General features: G+C 45.7%; 1 protein-coding gene across 1 annotated transcript; it reads right to left on the bottom strand.

The window, feature by feature from the left end:
- Positions 337 to 15,842, bottom strand: ADSL (adenylosuccinate lyase). The gene is made up of 13 exons (XM_005681096.2): positions 15,618 to 15,842; positions 12,392 to 12,595; positions 10,745 to 10,789; positions 10,168 to 10,247; positions 7,200 to 7,371; positions 6,939 to 6,985; positions 6,025 to 6,115; positions 5,603 to 5,672; positions 5,311 to 5,458; positions 3,927 to 4,017; positions 3,021 to 3,110; positions 2,439 to 2,615; positions 337 to 562 (listed from the first exon to the last, which is right to left on the bottom strand). The coding sequence occupies exons 1-13, from the start codon at positions 15,786 to 15,788 to the stop codon at positions 476 to 478; spliced, it is 1,473 nt and encodes a 490-aa protein (XP_005681153.2). The 5' UTR covers positions 15,789 to 15,842; the 3' UTR covers positions 337 to 475.

Genomic DNA, 16,739 nt, shown 5'->3' with positions numbered 1-16,739 from the left:
TTGACAATTCATCGCAGCTCTAAATTTCATTACTTATTCTCATCAAATACAACTGAAATGTAGGTAGGGGGCCATAATGAATCACTGAATCCAGATTATTTTCCAAGGCCCAGATAAAACTCACTTTCAGAAGAGAGGACCAAGAATTTGTTCACCATCTTGCAATCAAGTGAACATGTAAAAAGGATTAGACTAGTTGGAAAATGTGCCTTGAAAGAGCAGAGTGCAAGCTATGAGCTACATTTATTGTGCAAACTTGTGTAGCTGTGAAAAACAGTCCAACTACAATGCAGTTTATTTCTGCATTGCAAATGTGAGAAATGTGAAAGCACCATGGAAAGAAAAAAAGTGCTGTATTAATTTATGGTAACAGTTCCTGAAATAAAATATGGCACTAGAGTAATAGTTTTTATGACTCGGCAATAAAAGTTAACAGAGCCAACAGTGGTTTTTGTTTAATAATTCTCTTCCGACTCTACAGACATAATTCTGCCTTCACCTTCATCACACTTTCATATGGTTTTAACAGGGGACACACCTCCTCTTCTAAGAATCTCTGTACCTGTCAAAGAGGAAAGCAAATGCAAGACAGAAGAAAACGTTAAAATTTGAGAAATCTGAGAATCCTTTTTTCAATGTCACTTCATAACACAGACTTACTTGGACAAACTTTTATGCCACCGCTGAGCTTCTATTTTTCTCAACTCCCTGCAGAAATCTCTCCCTAAACACAGGCAGTTTGCCCCAGCAGGCTGCTGCTCACCCCGCCCCTCCGCCCAAACCAGCCAGCTGTATCCTTTCAGTTGGTCTCACCATTCTCCACCCATTACCAAAGCTAAAACCATCATGCTCCTTCCTTCCTCCCCCTTCAACCAGCTTCCAAGTGACTAACTTACCTTAACAGCCCTCGGACTGTGCCCTGTGTGCACCTATCTACCCCAGCCTCGGCTCAAAGCCCTCGTCACCAGCTGCTCACCCGCTGCAGCAGCCTCCTTATTGGTCTTCTCACCTCCAGTGTAAGTCCTTCAAATCCAGCACATCAGAGTGTCTCAAATATAAATGATAGGTTCCCATCCGTCTTCTACATTAATCCTAGCTACTCTGGGGGCACCTGACAATCTGGCAACTCTCTCCCATGTTGGACATCCATGCATCTGTCCTCTCTTCACCTCCTGGTGTTCCCTACAAGTAACTCCTACTTGTCCTTAAGATTCAGCTCAGATATCATGTCTTCTGAGAAGTCTTTTCCAACTTCTACTACCCTAGGATTGTCTCTTTTGTGATCCTAAAAAAGGTGTGCTTCCCTCAATTCTTGCATGAACTTGGTATCACACTGACCTATTTACAAGCGTTTACCGTTAAGTTTTGAGTTCCCTGAAGATAAGCATTATCTATTCATCTTTAAAGCACCAGAATTAAACACAGCACCCAAACACAATCTGAGCACCTAGTCTGCACTCAATAAATATTTTTGAATTGGCCCTTGTAATCTTCAAAAGGCCATGAGGAAAAGTGACAAATGTTTGCTGAATATTTACTATGCACCAAGCTAGGCCTTTCAGTCTATCCCATCGGCCAGTAAAAGCAGGAAGTCAAGACTGAACCCGGAGCTGCTACTGTGCTGTGCTTAGTTGCTCCGTCGTGTCCAACTCTTTGTGACCCCATGGACTGTAGCCTGGCAGGTTCCTCTGTCCATGGGGATTTTCCAGACAAGAATATTGGAGTGGGTTTGTATGCCCTCCTCCAGGGGATCTTCCCAACCCAGGGATGGAACCCAGGTCTCCCGCATTGCAAGTGGATTTTTTACTGTCTGAGCCACCAGGGAAGCCCAAGAATACTGGAGTGGGTAGCCTCTCCCTTCTCCAAGGGAACTTCTTGACCCAGGAATCCAACTGGGGTCTCCTGCATTGCAGGTGAAGTCTTCACCAACTGAGTTACCCAGGAAGCCTGAACCCGGAGCTACCTGACAGTAAAACCCAATCTTTGTCCATTACACCACAGGCTCCAGACCAAAGCAGAATTCAGAGAAATCCTCAGGGAGAAATGAACTTAAGGCATTCTCAAAATAACCAAATTTTTAAGTTTTAGATTGCCCTGTGGCTCAGCTGGTAAAGAATCGCCTGCAATGCAGGAGACCTGGGTTCAACCCCTGGGTTGGGAAGATCCCCTGGAGAAGGGAAAGGCTACCCCCTCCAGTATTTTGGCCTGGAGAACTCCATGGACTGTTTTGTCCATGGGGTTGCAAAGAATCGGACATAAATGAGCGACTTTCACCTTAAGTTTTAGGCAGCAACCTGCCCTGAATTCTAACTAGCCCCATTCTCATCATACCTCCTATGAAGCAGAAACAGATTGTACTCCAGGCTCTGCAGCCCAGCGGTGTAAACAGAGCGTGTTTGGGGAGGACTGCAGCCCCATGGAAACGTTCTGATGCTTACCTGCTGGGATGCACGGCCGGTGAAAGAAGAAGGATCCAGCAAATGGTCCAACTGGGAGTGGATTGGACTGAAGTAGGCATCAGCCTGGATGCGTTCGATGAGGTCATTGTCACCCCCTTCCTGCTTGACCACGGCAGCTGCCTGCTGCGAGAGCACTCTGATTTTCTCATGGCAATCCTGGGAAGACAGGAGGCACTGGGGTCTCACTAACAGCAGGCGTTTGAACGTCAATGCTGTTTATGGCTGGTGCTACAAAGGCCTCTTCTAAAGCTTCATGAACCATCTGCTCTTATGCCCTGCCCAGTTCCTGGCATTTCCCATGGAAACTAAGACCTAATTTCTTCACTGAAAGCAGACTTTTTCTACAAGTGATTGAGCAAGTCAATTTTTAATTAACTGATTTCACCACCATCACCCTCCAAAGATAAGCCTGTTCTACGACAGTCTGTTGTCACCGTTCTGCACCAATACCATGACTGAATGGAAGGACAGAAACACCTCCATCCACCCTTCTTCAGGGAGGAGAGCAGGACCAAAGGTGCAGTACTTTCAATTTATGCAGGAGCACAAGGGGCTACACACCTGGCGGTTACCCCCGGCTTTCACCATGGCCATAATGATGTTCTCTGTGGCCATGAAAGGCAGCTCCTGCCGGATGCGCCGCTCAATTACCTGGAAGAGTGAAGCGCCAAGAAGGATGCCTCAGGTTACAAAGTCATACACACAGTAAGACGTAAACTACGACCAAAATCACGCACAGTGGGGACGTGTTCCCCCATGTCCATGAAGAAAGAGGGTAGAAGAATTTGCCTTATTCTATACTGTATTTTTTAAAGTGAAAGTGAAGTCGCTCAGCCGTGTCCGACTCTTTGCGATCCCATGGACTGTAGTCTACTAGGCTTCTCTGTCCATGGGATTTTCCAGGCAAGAGTACTGGAGTAGATTGCCATTTCGTTCTCCAGGGGATCTTCCTGGCCCAGGGATCGAACCCAGGTCTCCTGCATTGCAGGCAGATGCTTTACCCTCTGAGCCACCAGGGAAGTCTTCTCATACTCCAGAGTATTATTTTGATTTTAAAAAGGGATACTGACTTCATCAGAAAAATTCCTCAAACCTCAAGTTTGCTCCAGTTCGGGGCCTGACTTCAGGAGCTGAGTACAGAATGGAAACAAACCTATCCGCCTCAGGTACCTACAAACAGGCCAGTGGAACAGTCTACCCCGCCAGCCACAGCAGAGCTGATGACTCAGGCTGGCAGACAGTTTTCAGCCAATTCAAAGTACTGCTTCCTCCCTGGTCTATAAACTGGTCTGCGAACTCCACAGACTTGTTCCTGAGAGCTTGTGTCACAACGTGGAGAGTAAGCTCTGGCTGGGAAGCGCTCCTCCAACACGTTCACTCCAGAGCACAAGGTCCCACTCTCTGCCACCCCCTCCACCCCCTCTCCAACCCCTCCTGAATGCTGTGCTTTTCAGAGAGGCCTCTTACTTTGGGGTATACCACCAATCCTTCAGAAATGTTCTGCAACGTATTCAGTACAGTATCTGCAGTGAGAAACGCCTCCGCCAAACAGATACGTCTAGAAAAACAAACAGCCAATTCAGTTATCGCTTAAAACAAATAACGATTTCCGTGAAACGCAGGGTGTGTCTCAAGGAGCTGCCCTACTGACGTCTCATGCCAGATGTGCCTCTTGGACAATTCCCTTCAACAGCCTCAATATCCTGATGACCCTTGAATCTACCACCTCTTGCCCAGACCACCTGCCTAGGCGCCAGGCCATACACCTATTTGGGGAGTTCCACCCGGCTCATCGGTAGGTCCGCAAGCCCAGGACCTAATGCAGATGCTTCTCCACTGCCTCCTGCTCTGCTCCTCACCCTACTCTTCCTCTCCTGTAGCTCCTGCCTCAGGAAAGGGCACCAGCACCCCATCACCATCTAAACCCCAACTCCAGCCAACTGCCCAGGCCAGTCCCCGTGACATCAATTTAGATCCACATCCTCTCCAGTCACACCGGCACCATGCCAGCATGGGTGTGGGTTTTTAAAGCAGTCTCCTAACTTGTTCTGACCAGCATCCTGTCTTATAACTGATTCTCCAAACTGTTGCAGGGTGTTTTAGTGGGCACAGCTGACTAGGTCACAGTTTGCTAAAATACAGCCGATGGCTGACTTCCGAATGAGTTCACATGTTTTATTTCCATAAATCCTGGATTATGAACACAATCCAGAGAGTTGGCTTTAACTACTGATCATTTCCTCTCAAGAAATTCCAGCAGAATACAAGCAAATGAGAGTGAATCTGCTTTCAATAAGTATATACATAAAGTAGAGAGTCACGTGCATGCTGGTATCTTATTAGTAACTACTTGGACCTAATCAAGAGGTCACTGTGCCAAAATACCACAGCTGACACCACCTGCCATCAGAACAACATCTACCCTCGTTTTCAGGGCCCAGAAGGCCCTTCATAAACCGGCTACTTTCCACGAGCAGTCCCACCTCATTTCTTGCCACGGACTTCATCCTCCAGGGCTACCTGACTCCAGTAACTAACTCTCCAAACCGTTCTTTCTCCTGCCTTTGTGCTTTATATGTGCTTCCAATTTCGTTTCACATGATAAATGCCTAGATTTCTTCAGTCTACGGCATTGCCTCCTTGTGAAGCTTCCCTCGACTCCTCCCAACCCTTGCCTTTGCCCCCGCAAGGATACCCTGTACATATTCTAACACACATGTTCCTGCCTCCCTGTTAAGACTCCAGGCTCCTACAGACAAGGAGGGAATACAGGGATGCCCTGTAGTCCTGTTGCTCCCAGGCCCTCTGTGCCCTCCGACAACTTGCTGTGTGTGCTGCCCCTTTCACTGACCGGTTGGCACTGTCATCGAGTGTGCGTTCAAACCACTGCACAGATGCCGTCTGCAAGGGGTCCAAGACGAGGGTCATCAGGTGCCGGGCCAGGCTGCAGCACCGCTCTGAGCGCATAGGGTTCCGCTTGTATGGCATTGCACTTGAGCCTGCCCGTGTAAAGGACAAGAAGCAAAGGCAGGAAGACCTCAGGGGACAGTGCGAGGCCGAGCAGGCTGCTGGCTGAACTGCTCACATGCGCCCACAAACCCGCTGCATCTTGCGGTGCTCCCAGGTCTCCACATGACACTCACCGATCTGCTGTTTTTCGAAGGGCTCCTCCATCTCCTTGAGGTTTGCCAGGAGTCGTATGTCCGTACAAATCTGAGGGAAGCGGGGGCACAAGTGTCACCCACATTATCAGTACTTGGGGGGTCCAGGCAGGGGCTAGACTGAAGGAGGTGAGCTCTTCAGGTGCTGCCACCGAGCTGACCGTCAGCACAGGAATGTTCTGGTGAAACACCGCTTAAGATATCACAAGCAGACCGTGGCAAGATGAACTTAAGGAGAATGCTGGAACCAATCCTTTTTCACACACTTTCACTTAAGAGGCTCCCCTGACGGACCCAAATTACTAACAGCGCTATCTGACACCTCTTGAGAGCACGATGAAGTCGGAGCCTGAGGCTGGGGGGTCAGTCTGTGGTGCCGACTACCCACCGCTGCCTCCACTTACCTTGTGCACCGATGCCCCCAAGCTGGCCAGCACAGAGAGCACCTCAATATCTACTTTTCGTGTATAGGTCTGCCCTGTGATGATAAAAGCCCTAGAAATAAACAGAAAAGAGCTTTAAGTGAAAATATTTCAAAATATAACTGTGTCAGACAAGTGAGCCAACGCAGACCCTAAGCAAAGGCTTGGTCTCACTGAGGTATTAAGTTGCACTCAGTCCAGGACTGCACTGAATAGTGGCTCCAGGAAGAAACTGCACTTCCCACCCCACTTTTACTAAACCCAAGCGGCCACCCTGACCCAAGGAGGAAACAGTCCAGCAAGCCTCTGTTCTGCTGCAGCCCAGTGAAGTGCCTGAAACAAGGAGCCAACGTGGGGCGGGGGCGGGGGGTGAGGGGTGAGGGACGACTTCCCTTGTGGTCCACTGGCTAAGACTCTGTGCTCCCAATCCAGGGGGCCAGGCTGGATCCCTGGTCAGGGAACCAGATCCCACATACCACAATTAAGAGTTCACACGACTCAAGTAAGACCCATCGCAGCCAAATAAATAAAGAAAGAAATATTTTACATAAAAACAACAACAAAAACAAGGAACCACAGGGGAGCCTGGGGGCCCCTGAAGCAAAAAGACAGACTGAGACCAACCTGTCAGAGGCCTTTAGTAAAAACAAAACCAAAACAACACAGGTAAGGCTATTCTCCTGAACTCACAACTAAACAGCTCCTTTTTTCTGAAAAATTATAAGGAATATAATAGAATCCAGGAAACAAAACCACACCAGAGATAGAAGGAAATGGGTGCAAAGACACAGAAAAGGGGAAAAAAAAAAAAAAAAAAGAACAGCTAAGGCCAAATCTGGAGGGACATTGCCTTTTATTACCTAACAGGGAGGCAGACACTTTCCCCACTCACCTACCTCTTGAATCCTGCCTTTTCTGTCACCATCTTGTCAAGCTGTTCTACCTTGGGAAGAAAAGACATCCCCATAGAAATCCAGGCATGTCTAGTATGAAAGCATCCTGACACGTCATCCTGCTCAGGTTTATGCCTTCAGTACCTTTCCAGTTGAGACTGTACCCACCCCAAGATCCATCGCTCCCACCATCCTGGGGGTCGGCTTTGTTTCTGGCGCGCCCACTGTTGGGTCTGTCTCACCCAGGTCACTCTCTAAGCACACCTTTTGGTCATCTCCCTCGAAGAGCTGCAGGAAGCTGGCCTGGGTGCCAGTGGTACCCTTCACGCCTCGGAAGCGCAGCTCATCCCGGACACGCTTCAGGTTCTGGAGATCCATGCACAGATCCTGAATCCAGAGACAGCAACGTTTCCCAACTGTGGTCAGCTGAGCAGGCCTGAACACAACCCAAGGAGAACACACAGAAGTCTCAAACCAATGACTTGTTTCATAAAACCTTCGCTGCTTCTTCTAATAATCACTTTTACCCCTGGGAAGGGAAAGAATTATAGTGAAGACATACAAGAGCTAAAAAACTTAAGCAAATACTAGTTAAGCAGATTCAATGTCATTTATAAACATTCAAAGGTTATAAAACTAAAGGGCCACTAGCATAGCTCTTGCTTCAGCATCAAGAGGCACTATAAGGGCAGAGACAATGTCTGCTTTGTTTGTCCCTAGATCTTGGCAAGAAATACACACATAACAAACACTTGCCAAGCATCTAATGTGTTGCTGGTATTGGAAATACAACAAAGAACAGAACAGACCAAGTCCCTGTCTAGTGGAGCTCATACTGTAGTGTAAAAAAGTAAACAAACAAGATAACCGCTCATTTAAAAAATGCTATCAGAAAGTAAAACGAGGACACTGGAGACTGTGGCTCTAGACCGGCAGGAAAGAAAGGAGTTTGGAAAGAGTCGAGACCCGATGAAGACTGAGCTGAGCTGCAGAGAACAACCTGGAAACACGCACAATCAGACGACTCTAACTGAACGGCTAATGGCTTTGTCTTCAGTCTAAATCAAAGCCAGCCCACAGCAGGTCTGTTTATAACATAAAACGCGATTATGAATAAACTATAGTAAAGCCAGAGTTCTAATAGATTACCTAGCCTTCTCTATTAGGCGAATGATGCTGACAGCTGGCAACAGGACGGTAGCTCACTAAGAATGTCTAAAGCAGACACAGAGTCCCAAATTGATCTTTAGGTAGTTTTCCTTAAATAGATTATTGGTATAATAAAGAAAAGAAATTTGCATAGACCTATTCACAGCAGCCTTACACATAACAGCAACAGAGTGGAAACAATCCAAATGTCCAGCAGATAAACAGATAAAAGGTGAACAGATAAAAGGTAGCATATCCATATAATGGTATGTTATTTGGCTGTAAAAGACATTAAGTAATGACACATGCTACAACATGGATGAACACTGAAAATGCTATGTTAAGTGAAATGAAGCCAGTCACAAGGAGATGAGTATTACATGATTCTACTTGACTGAAGTGTTCAAGAGACAAATCCACAAACAGAAAACAGATTTGTGGTTGCCAGGAGGGCAGGAATGGGGAGATGGGAGGGACTGCTAAAGGGTCTTTTGAGGGCAGGGTGATGGAAATATTCTGAAATTACACACTGGTAATGACTGCATAAACTCTCTAAATATACAAAAATTGGGTGAATTTTATGGTATATCAGTTGTATCTCAATAAAGCTGTTTCTTTTTAATTGCAGGTACTGATACATTCTGAGTCGAGATCTATGCATCAATACCATTTTCTGAATTCCTAACACCTGCTAACTGTGGCAGCAGACACCTCTCATTCCACCATCCCTAAAGGAATACCGGAATGGCTGTATTCCCTGAACACTCTCTAGCAGATGCTGAAGAAGAGTCACAACACAGGTGATGCCAGGTGTGGCGGGAGAAAGCACAGAGGGCAACCTTTGTCATGGCTCAGCCACACACACGGAGCAGCAACCCCCTCACATGAACAAATTCTCCTGGTTTCTGCAACCAATAATGTAGGCCCTAATTTTAAGGAAGGTTAAATTAAACTCAGTAGGCTTTCCTAAGTTACAGGAGATGATATCCTTGTTGCCATAGCAATACCTACCCCATCAAAACATAAGGCAGATGCCAATAAACCACGACTCAAATATCATCACTTGAAACCTGCCACTAGCAATCCAAAAATGACATCATCGGCTTTAAAAAAGGGTTTTACTTGGTAATCATAAAAATGCTTGCACGTTAAAAAAAAAAGCCAGAGTAGTCAGTATTTACATCTTGGTGCACCTTCCAATCTTTGTACAGTTTACATGCTGTCTTTTCCCCACATTGACCTACATGCATTCCCATGTCTTACTAATCTAACAAGCATCATTTTCCTGGCTGTGTATTATTTTAACCTATGTATATACTACAGTCTTATTTAATTATTCTCTTATTCTTGGACATTTATAGATTGTTTCCAAGGCTACCATCATAAATAATATTACAACAATGATCTTTGTACATACAGCTTTTTCCGTAATTTGGATTACTTGCATTAAATACTCAAGAATGGAATCACTGAATCAAGAACACTTTCTTGAGAGGCAGAGTGGAAACAGATCTAAGAAGGGAGCAATCAAGAGTGCCCCCTTCCTGGGGCACAAGGCTGGGAGAGCCCCTCTCCTTCCCACTCACACCACAGGAAGGTACCCACCTAAACTCTGGTCCTTCATAGTTACCCCAACTAGCTGTTTGTTATCCTGACCTGGAGAACCACCTGGGTTGATTCTACCAACCAGCACTGATTCCTGGAGTGGGAAAGGAAGGATCAGGCCCTGTGACCTAAATAGGATCTGCTTTCCAACTTCTTCCCTATCACTAAAAGATTTCCCTGTAGGCAAAGGGGATACCAGAAGTGTTAAGAGTATTAACAGCAACAACAAAAAGAGAATACTTTCTGAACACGTATCTGTAAACATAGTTTTCAGTGAAACGAACCATTAGATTTACTCTCTCAGCAGTACAGCTTTTAAGGTAGGTATAAGGTTCATTCCTCATAGGCATCCCAAGTGCTTATATTTTGAGTTTTCTTAACCTCAAGGTTACCATGGAGAAGGGAGGACTGAAAAAATAAATGGAAGCTGGATGCCCATAAATAAGCCCAATTCCCAAGAGGTAACCCTCTCACTTACTGGAAATGTGTGAAACCTAAGGTGGGGAGATCGGCTCGTTCCTTGGCAAAGTCGGCAAGCCGAGAGATCACCCTGGCAAGCTGCAAGGAAGACGGTGTGGGAGAAAGACAGTGAATTCAGGCTGAGCACTGCATAAACAGGAACTAAACTTGGAGACAAATTCATCTACAATTACACTTCAGCTCACAGAAGGCAGAGGCCACATTTTTTCATCTTTGTATCTTAAAGTACCAAACAACGTTCAAAAACTGAGCTGACTACCTAAAATGCCACAAATTATTTCTGCATAGTTTTAACACCACTGGCACGCTCATGAAGAAAAACAGACAAAATCATAATCTGACCCACACATTCCAGCAACATGCTGCTGGTTACACTTCCCTCACTTTAAAAGCACTAACTCATACAGTGTTTTAACTCAAGAAGAGACAATTAGTTCTAGAGATCAGATCTAGGATCATTCATCTGAGTACACAGTAACTTATTTAGATCTATTCTGTGCTGATTTATTCAAGGTGGTACTCATCTCCTGTCACAGGGAATCTTAGGACTGGCAGGAAATTTGTCAACTTCTTACCTTTGGCAAAAGCAGGTCAAATGCATTTCTGAGAATAATCAGGTCCTGCAAGGAAAAATGCAGTCATCTTACATTAATCAGCTTTGCCCAAACGTTATGACCTAACACTTTACGGCCGTCACATCTGGGTTTCTTAACTAGTTGCCTATCTTACTTTCAGCAATACACTGTGCAAGTCAGAAGCTGCTAACAGAACTCTTCTGATTACTGCCTTAAAAGCCTACCGACTGAGAGAGCAGTACTGCTAGGATCTATAAGCACAAAGCCTTTATACTTATAACGCCCTATTTATGGGGTATCTAACTTAACTGGAAAATGATAAGGGGCAGCCCTGTCATGAATATGACAAAGATGTCCACAGGGAAGACTCCACAGGGCACATTCCATTAGTCTCTGCTCCGTTTTCTTTCCATGTCTGTCATTGCTAACAACAAAAAAGGCATGAACTAAAGGATCTAGGTTTAGGAAATTTAACGCTGTTCTTGGGGGAGTGAGATGATCTAAGTGTTGCAAGCAACTCCAACACATGCTTGAGACGGTAACTGTTGAGCCCAACTACACGCTGGATACTTTAAAAAAAAGCATACTCCAAGTTAGAGGACTGCTCTTCTCTCATTATCTGACTAATTACACACAGATGCCTTTAATTATGTACCACTTTAGACAAAAAAAAGTTATGTGGGGGCAACTTAAAAACTACTGGCTTCTTTCTGAACTGGAAGTGTGTCTGGATTCTAACTTCTAGTCCCCCAGGTACTCTGTGACTAGGGCAGAGGTTTGGAGTCATTGTACCTAGGTCTGTAGCCTTTCCAGGTTGGGCAAGTTCTTCAGCCTCTTTAAGTTTCCTCATCTGTGGAGGTGGGGATTATAAAGCCAGAGCCAAAGACTTTATATTCTGAATCCATTTACATGAAATTTCAAGAAAAGACACAACTATAGACACAAAAGGCAGGTCTCAGCAGTTGTTTGGGACTGGAAGCAGGAGTGGGCACTGATGGCAAACAAGCAAGACAGACCGTCTTGGGGTGAGGGGTGTGTTCTAAAACTAGCGTGTGGTGAGGCTGAATGTTGCATAAATTTATTAAAGCTCACTGAACTATCCATGTAAAATGGGTGAATTTATGGTATTAAATTATACCTTAATAAAGTTATTTAAAAATGGAAACAACAGCATCTATTATGCCTGTTGTGATGAAAAAATGAATACATTTGAAGTGCTCATCTAGTAAACTCTTAGGCAAATGCCTGCTTGTTACTTTTTCATGTTTGACTATGAGACACTTTTGCTAGTTAAAGGATTTAAGAATTATAATGTAATTACCTTTTCTTTTCAGAAGTCACAGCGAAGAGTTATAAAGGACTTTGCAAAGAAAATCCCTTTGGAAAAGTACTTTAGCCACTAAAATGCTAAGCTCTCAAGCTATGTCCAGTATACTGATGTATATAGGCAGTATCTGTACATCATTTTATGGAGGTCATTAGGGGCTTACAGTTTAGACTGGAAGGATACCAAAAGCAGAAACTTCCTGAGCACTGAGATCCTAAGACCTATGGAGTCACTTCCTAAAATGGACAAAATCTATTAAAATGTATAAATGCATTATAAAGCCTGAGTCCTAGTGGACACAGAACAGCATGGGCTCCTACTGTATTGTCTCCCACATAGCAGGAGGTGGCGCCAAGATGGATAATGCCAGCAGCTTTGGGGCAGCAGCGGGCAAACGTGTGCACGTGGGCCATCACATCATGTCGTAACTGCTTCTCCTCTTCAGCTGCCATCTTGAAGTCGATGTTGTCCAGGTTAGATTTCATCTCCTGGATTTGTTCCTCTGTGACAGGCAAACCCAGTGTCTGCAGAACAGGCAAAATAAAATGAAATAACTTCTTATGTCACATTATTTGATGGGAATGACAATAAAAAACAACACTGATTCATGTTAGTGTTTATGCTCTACCTTCCAATTCTTAAACTAAAGCTTGGGGCAGTTAAACTAAAAGAACATGGGGAGGAAGAGACAACTATCTTTTTAAAAATTTTGGCTGCGCTGGGCCTCTGTTGTGGCATGTGGGCCCTTTCTGAGGGCACGGGCTCAGCAGTTGCAGTGCTTAAGCTTAGTTGCCCTGCTGCCTGTGGGATCTTACCTCCCTGACCAGGGATTGAACCTGCATCTCCTGCATTGGAAGGTGGATTCTTACCCACTGGACCACCACGGAAGTCCCCAGGAAGCTTTCTAAATGAATCATGGCAAGTCATATTCTAAGTAAACTCCAATATACACAACAGTGTAGTCCTGATTTCTATTCCTTCTGCCCCAACATCTCTGCTCACTCCCTCACAGGTTCTGGTCTCTGGGCTCAAATGCCATCTCCTCAGAGGCTTTCCTGACATCAATATGAAACACCCTTCTTTGGTGTCACTCACTATCCCTTTAACCTGGTTTTATTTAGAGCACTTACTGCCATATGACATTTTTACACATCTTTTAGCCTGTCTCTCCTCTCTAGAATGTATAGACTCCCTGAAAGGAGAGCTTTGTGGTATTTATTGCTTAGGCTCTTTAGTGCTCGGCTCTTAAGTGCCCAGAGTGTGGGATCCCGGCCACAGCTTTATATCTTATCTAGATGGATTTAGTCAGAGAAACCGAAATTAGCAACGCTGTTAGTAGCTCTGCCAACAAATTATGTGCAGCGAATTCAGTGCAACTGAAAGCAATTCCAGGAGATATTAATGAGAAAATAAACACATCAACATCTTACATTCATCCATCACTGAATAAAATCAGGCTGACAAAAAACAGCTGGCAGCCCACTGGTAGCTCAGAACCCTGGAGCCAAGTGCTAAGTATGTACACTGGTGAATTTTACCCAAACCTCACTTCAAAGTCCCAAGGCCTGGTCCTGAGAAGGAGCTCACATCTTAAGACCTATCTAGTCAGATGTGGCTATTTACATTTAAACTAGTGAAAATTCAGTTCCTTAGTCACACTACATCTGGCCAAGCTGCCTTGGATCTTTGAGCGAAGACATCGTAGGGCTCCTCCCAAAACAGAACAGCAGGGGGCAGCGTGGTCAAACTGCTACCTCCCCAAGCAACGCATCCTCAAAATCCAAGGCGGACGAATTTTTTGCGCTTGCCCTAGTTTCTCATTCCTCAAGTTTTTTTTTTTTTTTTTTTAAACTATTAAATTATTATGTACTTCATGCTGTTCATTTTGCCACCCTAGCTAATAGATAATACAGACCCAGGAGATATCAACATTGGATGCATTTCAGGCAATGTGTAGACCGGGCAGAGGCAAGGATACATACTGACTCTACGTCTCAATTCCAGCTTGAAGTTCTTACAAGCTATGGTGACTGGCACCAGCCTCATCTACACGGAATACCAAGTAAAACAGAAAACAGAGTAGATGCTGCTGCTGCTGCTAAGTCGCTGCAGTCCTGTCTGACTCTGTGCAACCCCGTAGGTAACAAACCACAACACTCTTCATGTCCTGATCTACTATTATTGTTATCCGAGCTCTGTGTTTATGAAATCTGCGCCTTCATTTTATCCTCTGTAAAACAGGAATCACATGCTTATAAAGAATTGTTTTGAGAATTAGTAAATTAATTTTTACGGTCTTCAAACTGCTGAGCACACATAGCAGGCACTGTAGAAATGTCTGCTAGCATTAAAAAAAATTTTTTTATTGGAGTACAGTTGATTTAAAAGAATGCGTTAGTTTCAGGTGAAAAGCAAAAATCAATCAGTTATCATATATCCATCCACTTTTTTAGATTCTTTTCCTATATAAGCCATTACAGAGTATTGTGTCTGCTAGTGTCATGTACTACTTTATTTCTTGAGCAAGGTGATAGGGTGTAAAATTTAGGAAGAAAGTTTCCTGTTCGGCGACCCTATACCTTGGTCCTAGGTAGGTACTCAGATTGTTTCTGAGGTTACTAAATGTCATTTCGGAGAGGACTGCCATCTTGCTTGTGTGGCATTTTCCTTGGAAACTTTATAGCTCTCTGGATCACTCTCATGCTTCCTTCAGCGCTTCTGTGAAGATCCTTCTGGGGCTATTTCTGAAACCGCTCGGCAGAATACCTCTACATGAAGCTCTCAGAACCCATAACTCGCATCTAATAACCCCCTACCCTGATTCTCTCTCCCCAGAGACAAAAAAAGGCAGTCTAGTGAAGAAGAAAAAATGGCCCAGGAAATGTGTATTTTGCAGTGACAGGTCTCTGACTACACAGAGGCATGTAGAGGGCGAGGTGGCTGGGCGTTCAGTTAGGCTTTGCATGGTCACGGGTTCACACCGGGTTCCTTTATTTATAGGAGAGTGCTAACTCGCTTCAGTCATTTCCGACTCTTGGCGACTCCATGGACTGTATAGCCCGCTAGGCTCCTCTCTCCATCGGATTCTCTAGGCAAGAATACTGGAGTGGGTTGTCATAATGGTTAGAAGTAAATATCTCACTGGCACATCATCGAGGCTTGGTCTTCTCTCCTATAACGTGGGAAACCGCGCCCTAGTTTGCAAAGTCTTTCTGGGTTAACCGGGCAAAGGTGTGCAGAAGCGAGCACAACCGCACAGAAGGAGCACTCGGCGGTGCACTCCTACAGGAACCGCCAAGACTTACTCCCGGAAACGGTAACTGCACTTCTCACCGCCCACCGTCCATCTCCAACCCTCCACCATTAAAACGTGTGAGGTAACAGGTGGCGACTGCTGGGCCTCCTGCCCTGGCCTTCCTGGGGCCGTTCCTCCGGAAAGGGAACACCTCGCCGAAAATAGCGGGGCAGCTGCCTGGGGAGGCTCAGCCCGCGCACTAAGTCCCAGCCTGGCACGTGCAGGGCGGGGCCCGCCTCCAGATGCGTTACCTGCTCGGCCTCCGCCAGCCATAGCCAGAGCTGCCGCCAGGTCCGGAATTTGTACTTGTCGCTAAACAGGAAGCACATCTCCGGGCTGGCATAACGGGAAGCAAGCGGCGAGCGATAGCTATCGTACCCACAGGCCGCCTCCCGCCCGCCACAGTCGCCCCCTGCGGCCATCCCGGACTCCGGAGCTCGCCGGAGCTGACTGGGTCAGCGAGGGCGGAAGCGGAAGTCTGTGGGCGGGACTTCTTCCATTTGGTTCCACCCCTGGGGTTTCCGGGAGACCAGAGCCTTCAGGGCTGCTGAGTTTAGGCTCTTCGCTGCTGAGGGTTAAAGCGTTTCTCTTCGTTTTACGAGAAACGTGGTCAGTGCTTCACAAGTTACCTCCGCAGCTCTGCGTTTCAGTTTTCTCATCCGAAAAAAGGTACATTAAGACCCGCCTTTAGGATTGCTCTGAGGACATCAAATTGATGTCCAAGACATTTGGAAAGCACTGTTTTTTTGCTATTATTTTTGTCTCCTCCCCTCCCCTACTCCTACCGCCTGCCGGGCCCCCAGCACGGTTCTGAGACAAGTACAAGACAGGGGAAATCGGCATTGAGTTCTCCGCCCTGGGACACGTCTTTCCCACTACATCTTACTCAAGGTCCAGGTCAGAAAATGTCACCGATGAACCCACTCTTCCCTCTGGTTGGCCACTAATAATAAACCCACTAATGTTTATGGTGGTCTCACCGGTGGCTCGGACGGTAAAGAATCTGCTTGCGATGCAGGAGACCTGGGTTCGATCCCTTGGTGGGGAAGATCCCCTGAAAAAGGGAATGGCTACCCCCGTCCAGTATTCTTGCCTGGAGAAGTCCATGGACAGAGGGAGCCTGGTGGGCTACAGTCCATGGGGTCGCAAAGAGTCCGAGGGTACTGAGGGACTAACACTTCACTTTCACTAGGTATCAGGCACTGTCCTGAGTGCTTTACACAAGTAATCTCATTAAATCCATGTGAGGGTCCTGAATTGTTCAGGTATTGTTAAATAATACAATACACTACTCTCCAGTGCGGCTACTATATTGCTTTGAAATTACCTTTTTTTGAGTGTCTCACTATAAGGGGATGTCCATTTTGAAGTTT

Source organism: Capra hircus, chromosome 5 (assembly GCF_001704415.2).
Source record: "Capra hircus breed San Clemente chromosome 5, ASM170441v1, whole genome shotgun sequence".
NCBI lineage: Eukaryota > Metazoa > Chordata > Mammalia > Artiodactyla > Bovidae > Capra > Capra hircus.
The sequence above is the reverse complement of the archived record's forward strand: the minus strand, read 5'-3'. Positions and strand labels throughout refer to the sequence as shown.

Bases quoted from the DNA above. Each gene is read 5' to 3' on its own strand.
- ADSL (XM_005681096.2), bottom strand. From the start codon at position 15,788: ATGGCCGCAGGGGGCGACTGTGGCGGGCGGGAGGCGGCCTGTGGGTAC. The intron at 12,596-15,617 runs GTAACGCATCTG...CCTGTTCTGCAG, and splicing joins GGCTGGCGGAGGCCGAGCAG to ACACTGGGTTTGCCTGTCAC. The intron at 10,248-10,744 runs GTAAGAAGTTGA...TCTTCCTTGCAG, and splicing joins TTGACCTGCTTTTGCCAAAG to CTTGCCAGGGTGATCTCTCG.